The sequence below is a fragment of the Dendronephthya gigantea genome, unplaced genomic scaffold (genome assembly GCF_004324835.1).
Source record: "Dendronephthya gigantea isolate DGI-Jeju-01 unplaced genomic scaffold, DenGig_1.0 000037F, whole genome shotgun sequence".
Lineage (NCBI taxonomy): Eukaryota > Metazoa > Cnidaria > Anthozoa > Malacalcyonacea > Nephtheidae > Dendronephthya > Dendronephthya gigantea.
This window is the reverse complement of record NW_021163047.1, coordinates 1,144,405-1,159,662: the sequence shown is the minus strand read 5'-3', so window position 1 is coordinate 1,159,662 and position 15,258 is coordinate 1,144,405. Positions and strand designations below refer to the sequence as shown.

General features: G+C 35.8%; 1 protein-coding gene across 1 annotated transcript; it reads left to right on the top strand.

The window, feature by feature from the left end:
• Window positions 1-347: 347 nt before the first annotated feature.
• LOC114526108 lies at window positions 348-5,170 on the top strand. Its single transcript, XM_028547610.1, has 5 exons — window positions 348-527; window positions 973-1,213; window positions 1,290-1,395; window positions 3,605-3,773; window positions 4,877-5,170. The coding sequence occupies exons 2-5, from the start codon at window positions 997-999 to the stop codon at window positions 5,168-5,170; spliced, it is 786 nt and encodes a 261-aa protein (XP_028403411.1). The 5' UTR covers window positions 348-527; window positions 973-996.
• The last annotated feature ends 10,088 nt before the right edge of the window (window positions 5,171-15,258 follow it).

The window sequence follows — 15,258 nt, the reverse complement described above, 5'->3', positions numbered from 1 at the left end:
TTGAATCGTTTTCATAGGTATAGGTGAATGACTACTAACTAAATGTCAAATTTGCAACAACGGCCATTTATGGCAACGTCAAACCGCTAACGCGACACCGCGGTTTGCGGTTTGCTGTGAACGTCTAACTAAACTTCTCTATTAATAAAGACAGAAAACCCTAGAGATTTCGGAGAGCTGGAGTGTTGTTCGAGAAGACGACTGGGTCAAAAAAAACTGCTTGAAATGTGTTAGGAGGATGAAAAAATGTTTAGAGAAGTGTGCTGCCCACCGTTTTGAGCAAGAACTTTCAGTAAATTTAATTTTTTTCACAATTTTACACAGGGAAGAAAATAATTACTCTTCCAAATGGAGTATCTCTGAAATTTGCAGATATCATTGCACTTGCTGGGGATTATTATGGCATACCAGATGCTCCCATTGCAAATCCTTTGGAAAATCCTGGTCAGCCTGATCCAGGTGTGACAAAAAGATTCAAGAATGCGTACTCCACGTTGGCAGAAACCCCATACAAAGGAAAATATAAGGTTATAGATATTAATATTTCACTCAATACCGTTGACTAGGAAAAGGAAAGAACAAACAGAAATTAATTTCCCCAAGTCTATAGGGAGGTTTATATCATGTAGCAGTTATGATATATGATCCTAACGAATTAGCCATTCTAACAAAGGCGAATATGCGGCCATTTTGAGGTTAGAGTACATCAATATCGTAGGATTTCTCAATACCAGCGACTGCTTTTATTCATAGATTGTACATCAATTCGTAAAAATTGCATTTTATACTGTTATGTTTGTTTAAATTCGCTTAAAGATTCGTCATCGTGAGAAGGCTAACATGTATTTATAAGTCTTTGCATATATAATGCAGTAGCTACAAACGAGTTCAAACTCCTTGTTTTCATATTTTATTTGTAAAACAAAGATAAATGATAACTGATAATTTATATTCTAACATTCATACATCAAGGAGCAACTGGACAAACTATTAAAAATGATCAAAGACGAGATGCTTTGCAAAACTGCAGGATGTCATCACACTGACAAAGAATGGGACGAGGCAACAGGCGGAATATGGGTGGGTGGAATACCTGTGGTTCCTGGGAGAATGCTTTTACTTGGAGAAAAAAACTTTGATCACTTTGAACCCCATGCTCAGATGGCCTATCTTGCTGGACACGTATACTCTATTCAGAAAGCAAGAGAAGCAGGTAGGTACTTTACTCATCAGCATTAATTTAGTCTCGTTCACATTGGACGTCAGAAAATTCACTACATTTTCTTTAGAAAAAAGCAGTGAAAAAGATCGAGAAAAGTTGCTTGATATGGCGTACTCAATTGAAGCATTTGCCCTTCACTTCTTTACCGACTCATTTGCAAGTGGACATATCAGGTAACAAAAAACGTTAATTTAAACAACCGAAACTTTTGCTGACTAGGATTAAACAAATTCAAAGTATCCAGTGATCATGAATAAAGACAAATAACATTACAACAGTGGTAACAACGAACAAGGATTACTACAGTTAGAACAATGATAACTAGAGTTAGAACAATGATAACTAGAGTTAGAACAATGATAACTAGAGTTAGAACAATGGTAACTACAATTAGAACAATGAGGATAAATACAGTCAGAACAAAGATAACTACAGTTAGAACAAGGATAACTACAGTTAGACAAGGATATCTACAGTTACAACAGTGAAAATAACTACAGATAGAACAATGATAACTACAGTTAGAACAAGGATAATTACAGTTAGAACAAAGATAACTACAGTTAGACAAGAATAACTACAGTTAGAACAAGGATAACTAAAGTTAGAACAACGATAACTACCGTTAGAACAAAGATAACTACAGTTAGAACAGCAGGTATTACTACAGTTAGAAAAATGATAACTACAGTTAGAACAGCAGGGATTACTACAGTTAAAACAAGGATAACTACAGTTAGAACAAGGATAACTACAGTTAGAACAGCAGGGATTACTGCAGTTAGAAAACGGATTACTACAGTTAGAACAAGGATAACTACAGTTAGAACAATGATAACTACAGTTAGAACAATGATAACTACAGTTAGAACAATGATAACTACAGTTAGAACAATGATAACTACAGTTAGAACAATGATAACTACAGTTAGAACAATGATAACTACAGTTAGAACAATGATAACTACAGTTAGAACAAGGATTACTACAGTTAGAACAATGATAACTACAGTTAGAACAATGATAACTACAGTTAGAACAATGATAACTACAGTTAGAACAATGATAACTACAGTTAGAACAATGATAACTACAGTTAGAACAATGATAACTACAGTTAGAACAAGGATTACTACAGTTAGAACAATGATAACTACAGTTAGAACAATGATAACTACAGTTAAAACAATGATAACTACAGTTAGAACAATGATAACTACAGTTAGAACAATGATAACTACAGTTAGAACAAGGATTACTACAGTTAGAACAATGATAACTACAGTTAGAACAATGATAACTACAGTTAGAACAAGGATAACTACAGTTAGAACAAAGATAACTACGGTTAGAACAATAATAACTACAGTTAGACAAGGATAACTACAGTTAGAACAAGGATAACTACAGTTAGAACAATGATAACTACAGTTAGACAAGGATATCTACAGTTACAACAGTAAAAATAACTACAGATAGAACAATGATAACTAAAGTTAGACAAGGATAACTGCAGTTAGAACAATGACAACTACAGTTAGACAAGGATATCTACAATTAGAACAGTAAGAATAACTACAGTTAGAATAAAAATAACTACAGTTAGAACAATGATAACTACAGCTAGAACAATAATAAATACGGTTAGACAAGGATATCTACAGTTAGAACAGTAAGAATAACTACAGTTAGAACAAAGATAACTACAGTTAGAACAATAACTACAGTTAGAACAAAGATAACTACAGTTAGAACAATGATAACTACAGTTGAAACAAGGATAACTACAGTTAGAATAATGATAACTACAGTTAGACAAGGATATCTACAGTTACAACAGTAAAAATAACTACAGATAGAACAATGATAACTACAGTTAGACAAGGATAACTACAGTTAGACAATGATAACTACAGTTAGACAAGGATATCTACAGTTAGAACAGTAAGAATAACTACAGTTAGAACAAATATAACTACAGTTAGAAAAAGGATATCTACTGTTAGATCAGTAAGGATAACTACAGTTAGAATAATGATAACTAGAGTTAATTAGAACAGTAGGGATAACTACAGTTAGACAAGGATAACTACAGTTGGAACAAGAGTAACTAGAGTTAGAACAATAGGGATGACTACAGTTAGACCAGTAAGGATAACTACAGTTAAAAAAAGGATAACAACAGTTAGAACAAGGATAAATAACTACAGTTAAAACAAGGATATAACCACAGTTACAAACAAGCATATTTATACAGTTAGAACAAGGATAACTGCAGTTAGAACATGCAATGAAAGGAACAGCAAGAATTAACATAATTATAACAAGCAATGATGTATACCAATAGCTGCCTTATGAACTGAGATTTCACTCGACATTCAGAACACCAAGAGTGGCTTTACCAATGAATGTTACACCAAGTTTAACAGGAGATCTTCTGTCCAAATACATGCATGATGAAGACAACAAGTTTGGTCTTCGTGTTACCAACGTACGTGGAGATAAATGGATTGCTTATGGGGATGGAATGCTCAAAAACACAAAGGATGAGGTAAACTCATTATGTGCTTTGCTAATTGTTTTGAAACCTATTGCTTTTAACATGATAAAATATACAGTATAAATACACAACCTCAATAATAATCCTTTTTGTCAAACCACTGTATACTCTTCCTTTGATTGTATATTTCTAATGACAACTTACTACATTGATTGCGCTATTATAGCTTAATTCTGTAGCGAAACCATGTGCAATTTTCATTAAGTTCAAAAAAATTAATTCAACGTTTACTAAAATTAACAATTGACAATGTAGTTTTGTTAATACATGATCAGCGTTAGCCAATTCTAGATGTTGCCATCACCCCGGGACACCTAGCTCCGCCGAGTGCACATTAGAGAGGTGTCTTGTGAAGTTAGTCTTAAATGAGAGGAGTCCCAAGACATATGTACCACACCAGAAATACACCAGAACTACACATGTTTGTTTTTGCATTTTACTTCATTACAGTAGCAAAATGATACACCAAAATTATGTATGCACTTTATAACTAACAAATATTTTACCTGTTTCTTTTCCAAATGACTGAGTTTAGTCGTCCATAGTCCATACTCCATAGTACACTCCTGAGGCCATGAACAGGGCAGGAACCAACAGTCAGCTTTATTAGTTTAATTGCACTTTAGAACTTCCCATCACATTTTGCAATCCTTTTCATTTGCTTTTGCTTTTGATCACAAAGAATTTGAACATTCTTCATTAACTGCAAATTTATTTAACAAATAGCACCATTTGGGATGTAAATCACTGATTTGTAAATGTTAAAGTGCTTCCAATCCCACGTGTCAAAAAGCAAATTTCCCCATTCAGCATGGATTTTCAGTCCATTTCCCGAAATTGCAATGTGGATTGATAATGAAGACACGGGGAAGAGCAGAAAGAAAGTCGGCATAGTGGGTTAGCCAATTTTAATCTTTGAGATTAGGGTTAAGATTACGTCTTAAATTAATATTTACCAAACATTATTACCGAATTATTGCCAAAAGTTCTGCAAATTTTAAGGTCATTTGCCAGCCCTATTTAGGGGTTATACATTATTATTATTATTTACAATGGCAAAATCATCCAAAAAATATTGTTTATGTTTTCTTAAGAAAAATTTCAAAATTGCTGTTGAAGCAGCACAAGCATCCGTTGACCAAGTAGTCAAAGCGTACAAAAACCCTGATGAGAAAAAAGATCCAAGTGCAGTCACTGATCTCTTACCATTTGTGGACGAGAGTGAGAAAAACAACACACCATTGTTTCAAGTCAAAGATGGTAAACTTCATCGTAGATCAGATATCAATGATCTTCAAGATAAGAAAACTATCACGAACTGGTGGGGAACAACCACGGCTGTGAAACTACATTGGTCGTATAAACCACACAATTCTGCCATCCTATAACATTTCTGTCACACTTTTAATGTATAACTCAGACAGTGTTATGACTATAGTGTACCGCGACATACCTGTGCTTTGACTATCCTGATGCATGCTGGGGTAGGTATAAAAAGAGGCGGCGTCATTTTGTAATTGTAATTTAGTCTTTTTAGTATAATTTTATTAACATTTGTTATACAATTCTTGGCTCCGTTTCTTCTTGTTTCGGGCACGTTACTACAATGATTTAAGCAGTGAAATGAAATGTGTTGACAGACTGAGCCTATTTACACAATTCCTACAGCTTCATTTTGGTTTTCGAGCTCGGCCATGCTCATGGTCGTGGGTTGTTTATTGTAACATGTTGTTGGTTCGATTGTTTTATCATGTTAAACGCGTTATATCGACATCGACCTGGTATCATTTTATAATAAAATCTTAAAATATTATCAGAATTATTTCTATAATCCATATATTCAGATGCTTCCCAACGGGCAGACTTTGTGTGTTAGCATGCACCAAGAACGCAGGCAGATGTTGAGGATTTGGATGCGGCCATGCTTACGAGAGGTCACTATGGTTTGCGCCGAGGGGAAATTTTGAGAAACGCCTTGGCTTTTGGGAGGCAATTTTTCATACAAAACGACGCTTTCAGGGAAAATGTATAAAACAAGCGCACTACTGCTAGTGATCCATCTAAAATAAAGCATGCAATGCCCTTATGCTGCACTCAAGGGCGTTTCTAAGCGGAGAGGGGGGAGAGTCGCACCTGCCCCACAAACTTGGTCCAGACATCAAGCTATATTTGGCAGAATCAAGCTTTCTCGGTAAAATATCGCCAGGGAGTTTCATTCGCAAAATTTTGCTCAGCAACCACCTACTCCTCTACATCTGTGCAAAATATGAAATTACGTAACTATGAATGATGACCTAATAGGTCCAGCAGTAACCTAAATTTCAAAAATTATTAAATTTGCTTATTACAGTGAAAAAATCGTAATTTGTTTATAACGAGACCAGGATTTGGGTCTGCAAAATTAATTAAATTATAAATATTTAATTATATATTTAACTTTCATGAAATTTTTGAGGTTTAGGTTTATAAATAAAATAAAATACTGAAAATTTTATGTAATTAGCACAAATGTTGAATAAGCTAGTCTTCCCCAAAGTCGGTGAAATGTCATTTTGTGAAATTTGAGCTTAAAGTTTGGAAACAACTGTCATTGATAAGGCCTTTATTATTTCTAACATGATTAAAATGCTTCTGGTTCATAAGTTTTTCCTCCTCTTTGTTCATTCTTGTCCACTTGCTGTTTTCTTTTCCCTCTCAACATCTTCCTTCGCTTTTTGTTTTTGTCCATTGTCTTGTAGTCAGCTTTCGTAACACGGCGTCGATCTGCTTCATTCACCCCAGAAACACAAAAGGATCCTGGTTTCATTCCAAGAGCTTCCAACACTTGAATAGTAGCCTTGTCTCCAATGTTGAAATGTGCCACAGCATCATATACCCAGAGCTGAAATGCATCACTTCCAACATAGGCCGTCTTGGGAACTCGCTGCCAAATCATCCCATTAAAGCTCTCATTCTGATTTTGTGTCTTTCCATCAAGACACTTCTTTAAAAGTGCCTTGTCACTGAGCCTAGTCACACTGGGCTTTATGCTCTATTTTTATACACATGTAGGACTTGAATGTAAATCTTATAACATAGGAGCGTACAGGAGTTAAAATTTATACATTCAATACAAGGGTATATTCGAGCTGTTTAACAGTGAATGGCAAAGCCAAGGCATTGCAAAGAGAAAAAATCCGATCAAAATTTGCTGCAACAAGGCTATATATGTATATTTGGCACTATAGACAAATTAGCGGCAAATTTTTATAGTAAATAATGTCTCGCTTATTCTATATTTATTCAACAGCACTTAATAATATGACCAAGTGTGAATATCCTACCTCAAAAATATTCACACAATATTCGAACATATTCTAGGTGACAATATGGGGTGTGTTTTATTCACAGGTATTCACGTCGGAATACCCCTAATATTCCGAGGATATTCACAGTGAATATCGGTGAATACGCGTGAATACTAACCATATTCGAACTCATATTCGCACGTATTCACCTGTGAAAACTCGGCTTTTCATGCAGTGAACAATCTAGAGTCCGCAGCCCGCAGTCCGCGTTTCCACCACACCATTTAAAGTTGACAAGTACGAACATTTTTTACGGTCTGCTAACGTTTTCTTAGGATTTCGAACACCTTTTATAAATTAACATTCCTCAAAATTATAATTGCATTGCAAGTTGCAAGGAAAGTTGTATAGTGTAGCTAACACCGCCTTAAATAAAGACTAACTAATTTTAACTTTAGTCAGTCTGATGATGATTTTGTAATGAAATCAACATATTACAAACTCATCTTTGTCTCGTTTTAACCTATATTTGGGTTTCAAATCGACTTTGAAGTTTAACATTCCCATTTTGTTGGATGTAATTCACTTTTGAATTCTGATGATGTATTACAAAGTCGTTTGGCAAAATACATCGTAGCTGGTAGTTATATCAGAGTATATGGACAGCGAATCAACTAAGACAAGGCAGTACTACTTTATCAATAACAAACGACATTCCACGCGAAAAATAGTTTAAAGTTGAGTTCAAATTGGTATAAAATTCTACTGACGTTGTAATTTGTAATGACATTTTCCTTTGAGAGATGTGAATTTGGCAAATACGAAACTTTTGTGTTTACACACTGCACAGATGTCCACACCATATAAGGAAATTCGCTCTTAGCAACGCTTTGTTCGCACGAAACATTTTATAAATTATGTTAATGCCACGCAAACAAAACTGTCCTATATATTCTCGAAAGAAGTTTGTTTTACTTTATAACAATTCTTTTAATATACTAACGCAAAATATTGCAACGATTGGAAAACTATACTGGAGATCTGGCAGAAATTAATCTAATATTTTTCATCAACGCAATTGCTCATGAGAATATAGTTTTTAAAAATGTTACGGGACATTATTTGTTCACCAATTATGCACAAAGTTTATAAGGTTTGTATAACATAATATTTATAGGCCAATAATTTTGTATATACTTTGTCGTTAGGATGGGCAAGCATGTTTGTACGTTTAAGTGTAATTGTACTTCATAAAGTGTCGCCTCATATATCGCCTGTATTCTAAAAGCTCACTCACACTCACACACATTGAGTGTGCCATTGAAATTTTGTTATTACTGATCAATGAGAACGTTTTTTCTTAATCATTGGAAACATTCAAGGTAAAACACTGAAAATCAAGCTTTTATTCGAGTGGAAATACTTCTGTGTAAACGCTATGAGAAGATTAAGATCCGCCACTCGATGAGTTGAGTGTGAGTGAGTTTTATCTTTATTACTTCACTCAAAATACAGCGATTAAAAATAAATACAACAATAGCAAGAATAAGAGACTGCGTCCCACTGTTCCCTGCCAAAATACCACGTCCACCCCGCATACAACATTTTTGTGCTTCGCTCACGAGGAAAGAAGTATGGCTGACACAGCGGCCGAAGAAAAAGGCTCTAACTCAAGCGACATCTCAGGTAATCGATCTCTTCAGTGCGGCAAAGCTCTGAGTTTATCACTGCACTGACGGAATCTCTACTTACAAAATTACAGAGTGTTAAAAGCTCGTTAAAGGAGCCCACGGTTTTCGAGAATCATGCTGACGAACAGGTGACCGAGCTATAGATAAATCGTTACGGAAAACCCAGGGCTATATTCTAGACGTTGTTGGTCCAGTAGCAATGGCCTATGAAACCTTAATTCAGGCCAGAGATGAAAATTCTGAAGTAAATATTGCCATTATTTTAAATTACTTAGCAAAATCTCTCCGAGTAGTAACCTTTTTAGCAAACGTCGAACACAAGCACTTAGTAAATTGGGTAAGAAATACACGTACCGCATTGTCTTAGGAAACATGGGGATAATACTGGCAAGGACCAGTTTGCTGAAAATTCTTAAGTTCGGTCGTTCAAAGCAACGGCATTAATGGTACGATACCTGATGATACAAGTCGCAACCCTCGCGCCTCGAAACAAAAATCAGGTGCAACGTTCAACCAACTACCCCAGCAAAACAGCAAATCGATCTTCCATTAGCAACAGGTATGTTTTCAGAAAACAACAATACTCAACTTGCTTCATTTTTACCAAAATTGGGAAAAAATGACAAACGATCCGTGGGTTTTAGAAACCATACAAGGTTACAAAATAGAATTTGTCACACCCCCAACAAAATTCTATTTCAAAAATGTAAATCACTCCAGCACAAAGGATAGTGATCAACGAGAAAGTGCAAGCTTTGTACAAAAAACATGCAATTTATAAGGTCCACGACACCAAGGCTCAAATAAAAAATCAGTTCATAAGCCCTTTATTCACTGTCCCCAAAAAAGTAGGGGCCACAGACCAGTCATAAATCTCAAGGACCTAAATTGCTATGAACAGTATTAACATTTCTAAAATCCAAAGATTTTATGACAAAAATAGACTGAAAAGGCGACTGTTTTACTGTCCCAATTAGGTACAAACACAAAAAAATACTTTAGTTTTTTTGGAGAGGCACTCTTTGGCAGTTTGCGTGTCTTCCCTTCGGATTGGCGAGTGCCCCTTGGACATTTACAAAAATTCTCAAACCGGTACATGATAGCCCAGTTGAGGAACGACTGGTAATCGACCTAGAGGATATCCTGTTAATGGCAAAGTCCACAAACGTGTGCCGTGAACATACATAGTTGTCGGTCGATTTACTGACAATCTAGGGTTGATAATAAATCAAACCAAGTCATTGACAGAACCCAGTCAGGAACTAGAATTTCTGGGTCCTAAGTAAATTTAAAGTCAATATCCCTGCCTTTCCCAAAGAAAAGATCAAGGGAATAAGGAAGGACTGTTTCAGAATACTAAACAATCCATATATGTCAGTCAGAACACTATATAGAAAAACTGTCGGCCTCTATTCAGGCAACATTTCCAGCCCCTCTCCATCGCCTTATAAGTGGATTGGTTAAAAGTAAAAGGGTATGCCTTTTCCCTTTCACTCTAGTGGGACGGTGTCTGACTCAAGTCAATTCACAAAAAATCTCCCAGTTGTGCCTTGTAATACCAGTCTGGGAAACTCAATCATGGTACCCAGTACTTCTCGAGATAAGTATAGATTTCCCTTGCTTGTTTCCCAAGGGAGCTTGGGTTCAGTACAAAGGGGGAAGCCCTCACCCCATTGCCCAAGTTCATCTGGCCGGATGGCTTATCTCAGCAAACAATACTCATCAATGAGAGTTTCAAAACAAGCTCAAGACTTGCTTGTGTCTGCTTGGCGCAACCAGGGGCCGGTTGTTCGAAAGGCGTTTAGCTTAAACGGCGTTTAGTCGCTATGCGATAAAATCGTGTTGCACAAAGCCCGTTTAGTAGCGCGTTTAACTAACCGCCGGATAACCACAGGTTAAAATGATTTAAACCCGATCAAACCGGTTTTTGCCGTCAACGTTTTTCCCGTCAATGATGTATCTTATGGTTAACAAAATCCCATTCGTTGTCAGTGCGGGCAATTATGCGTATATGTGTGCCATCAACACAACCAATTGTGCAAGGAAAATTGGCAATATCGTATAAACCTTGCTTTGCTGCATCGCGTTCTTGCTGTGTTCGAGGAAACCGTATAAATTGGTCAACCTTTCGAGACAACGCTATAGGGTAACTGAACAAATATATCTACAGACAGTAGATTTGTCTAAACGGGCAACTGTATCTCCGGTGACCTGCTGAAAACTGCCAGTCTGTTGCCAGAAATCTCAGTGTTATCAACACCTGTCGTGTCGCGGAAACAGCATGATTACGGTTTGTCGCTGGACTTACTGCTCTTTTCAAATGACTGCGCGGCGTGCCGATTTACTGATGAGTTTGCATTGTGTCAACGTAACGTCATTGATTATGATGTGCTACGTTTAAGCAAGGCCTCGCTATGTTGCGCTGGCGAGAATTTTACAATAGAGAAAACGTAGTTTTCACACCAACAAACACTTTTCAACACGGATATATGAGCTACTGGATATTACTAATAACAGTGCAAAGCTTCGCTTTATCCTTGCATTATTCATAAGAATGAAGGTTGAAAAAAAATTGGGTATAATCCTGGGACGTTTGTACTCAACGTGGTGTTTTCGCAGGAAACAATGGAACCCAGTCTCTTCTTGTTGTTATAATTGTTATAGTTTAGTTAATATATACTTACTTTTAATCACATTGTTATATTCGTCTCCATTTATTCGTACAATGCAACTTATAATATATACTTCAACCCCACCGGTAAATTGCTACTTAGCAATATAACATAACCTTCTATAATCCGTTAATGTCACCATGTATATAGTGTATATATTAACCTTGGCGACAAAATGCGCGTATTTTAAATAAAATTATTGTAAGTCGGCGTCAACAGATGATTCTATAACGAAACCAAATCAGTGTAATTGTAGAAATAAATCCTCATGCCACTGAATGGTAAATGTCTAACAACCAATGTAGTAGTATACCAAGCAACGGTTGTTAGAAACGATTCCAACCATATAGAATCGTATGTTGGTCATACCGAAGGCCAATTCAAATCAAGATATAATTGCCACACTAGCTCATTCAGATTAACTCACTAAATATAGAAATGCAACAGAACTAAGTAAATATCTTAAAGAGGCAAAGGTCAATTATGTGATAAGCTGGCGTATCATGAAACAATGCAAGAGTTATACAGTAATACATCTTAACGCTGTAGTCTTTTACTCACGAAAAATTCATCATAATCTACCACCCTGAACTTTGTTCCCTGAATTCAAGAAGCGAACTTTTATCAAAATGCAGACATAGAAATAAATTTCTCTTAAGTAATGTAACCTAATACAATACGTATATGTATATATGCAATCTGTTTTCCTTCAAACATGTAAATAGTATATATATATATATATATATATATATATATATTAATATATATATTAATATATATATAACCATTGCGACCATATAACAACAAAACAACCAAATTTTAGAAATCACATACGTAATAATTTCTCATCTTAACATATGTGTCTAAGATTAATACTGAAAGAAAATAATCGTTTACCAAAAAATAATATACACCGAGTAAAATAAAATTATATATAGCTACTTTTTCTATTTTAGGGGCTTTTTATCGCACTGATTTTCCTCCGAAGCTTTTCACTCGTAATTTTTGTGCACTACGACTCGAAGTGTCTCATCATTGAACACAGTTCTGCTCTCGCCTGCGAACAAGATGGGCTTGTACCAAACTCGGAAAGATTGATGTTTGCCTGGTTGCTTTCAACAATTGCATCAGCAGTGGTATTTGTTTTGATTGTTGTCGGGGATGAAGATTCTCTTTTCGAGTTTTCGACAGCATCATCGGCGTGCAAGAAAGGGTCGTTCTGGTCGCTGTCGATTTTACTCCTGCTGACAGTTATATACTACATTGTCCGAGTTGCTGAAAGTCCTTCCAAAAGCAAGCATATATCAGTTGCACTGATTTTTTGGCCGATCGCAATGTTCTTGGTTGTAGTTTGTTTAAACTATACGCCGCAGGAACCTTGTCCTGCAATATGTCTATGTCTACGCAATTGTCTATTGACGACGTCTTGCGAGCGTTTTGAACGTTGTGAACCTTGCCCTAGAAGTTGTTGTGAATGTTGTACCAAGTATGAATTGCCTGAAAGTTGTCCTGAAAATTGTTGTGAATGTTGTAGCCAACTTAGACGGCAAAATCATCCAGCTACACAAAAGATCTGGCGTTGCATTTTCTACTGGATTTCACTTATATTGTTCTTTGTTGAAGTAGCCTGCATATGGTTAGCCCTCGCACTTGATGCTGCATATGATGTGGCACCATTGATGGAAGGTTTGCATCGAGACGAAAAATGGGGAGGTATCGTTGTTTTACTTCTTGGTTTCAGAATAACCTTTCATACTAGGTTGTTGACCTTTTTCTGGCAGAAAATTTTCCATGGTGACAAGGACCTTTTCTCTGAACCTGGTTCGAAGATATCAGGATGCGGTAAGAAACTGTGTGCAGGCAAACCAAGGGACGACGGAGGACATGAGGATCAAGTGGAGGATGATGAAAATGACGGGGATCAGGTGGAGACGGGTGAATCATCGAGTAAAGCCATGAGGTCAGCAAAGCCAGCGAGACCTCCACAACCAGAAAAATTTACGGAAACCAGGCCTGCATATCACAGCAAAGCCGAAAAGGTCTCAATATAAATGAGGCTAAATTAATTCATTGAACATAAAATTTGAAGAAGGAGAAATCATTCAAAATCAGAATTATCAAAGCTAGATCGAAAAACTATGTCAGTGCAACTGCATGCAAATAACAATCAGTCTGATTACTTAGTCCCGCTATTCTAATATTTTTTAATAGACGGTGAAATAGACGGTAAAAACAATCAACTTAAAACTGATTGACGAAATTGTCAGTACGGTTACGCCAGAGATTCATTTACACTAGTACTGCACTCGATTTTAGGTATACGGCAATTAGAAAATTGGCTGCCGAACTCGTCCGTGAATGTGTTGGTTGTGAGTTGTTTTAAAGCGCAAGATATGGACTATAATATATAGCAGAATCAAGATTGCATATTATATAATAAATAAATAATTATAGGATATCACCATTTCTGTAATGTGTAATCTATATAATTGGTTACAATATATGATTAGCACGTAGGATTTATCAACATTATATCATGTGACAACTTAGGAATTTACATCGCATTTATCTGTTTCTACAGTTATAATAATTATTATTTAATATTCATTTTTTGTAAGCTTACATTCTGATTGGTCGATTTGTACCACGTGAGTGAATTTTATATAGCAACAACGCCACGGCAGTGCCGTTATAGGATTTATTGCACGATCAAAATGGCGGCAATAAACAAAAAATTTGCCGAACTTAGTTAAGAAGAAATTAATGTAATTATAGATGAATCCACACCGAAAAATACTAAACGGGCAACCGGTTAGGGTGTTTTAGTATTTAAAGGTAAGCATGTGTTGTTTATTTAAGTTTTAAAATGATATAAAGTCTTTACGAGTTTACTCAAAACGAATATTAAAAGCATTAAAGCACTCTTTGTTTGTGCATTATCGGCTTTTACATTGGATTCATTGTAGTAATGACATTGAAGCCGTACGCTTTATACCTATTATTTAGAGGCATATTGAAAAATTTTGACACGCCAGCCTACTGCAAACTAGAAATTAAGCTGCACTGAAAAGGCCATATTAACTAATAATTATTAGTTACAAAATATTTAGTATATACCAGGACAAAATACAGGTATACAATGCAGAAACTAATTAAGCATGCACTGAATTTTCTTAATAATTATTAAGAAGCTTCTATATTGCTACACTGTTTTCTATGTTATACTGCGTATAATTACACTAAATGTAGCGGATTTTATGACTGTAGTCACTTGACGCACTGTATATTAGAAAATCTGGGCATGGTTTATATTAAACGGCCCTGCACAAAAAACAATTGTTTATTTTCTTGAAGAATATTTCTTCAGAATGAATTTCAAAGAAAAGCCTCTTAAAACACCAGACATTTTTCGGAGCTAGGAAACAAATGCCATGCAGAGTGTTATTATTTATTCATTTTAGTTGCTGTACTGCAAGAGAATAAGCTACCAACTCAATGAATTCAACATTTAGAAGACAAAATAGTAAACGAGGAAAGTGAATCAGATACCTCACAAAAAAGCGTGGATAGCCTATGGATTCAATGGATTACATTTTGGGAAAACGTACAAAAAATTATATTTAAATTTCTCATTACAAATTACGTGTAGATGACAGGCGCGTAGCCAGCCCCACACGAGTGGGGGGGTCCAAAATGCCAAATATATACTTTCTAGTAAAATTACTGTTCTAAAAGCCAAAAAAAATAGTCGCCGGAAATGATCTATATGCCACAGATTTGGTGTATCTTATGCCATAGGTGAAATATTTACAAGATTAGCAAAGCA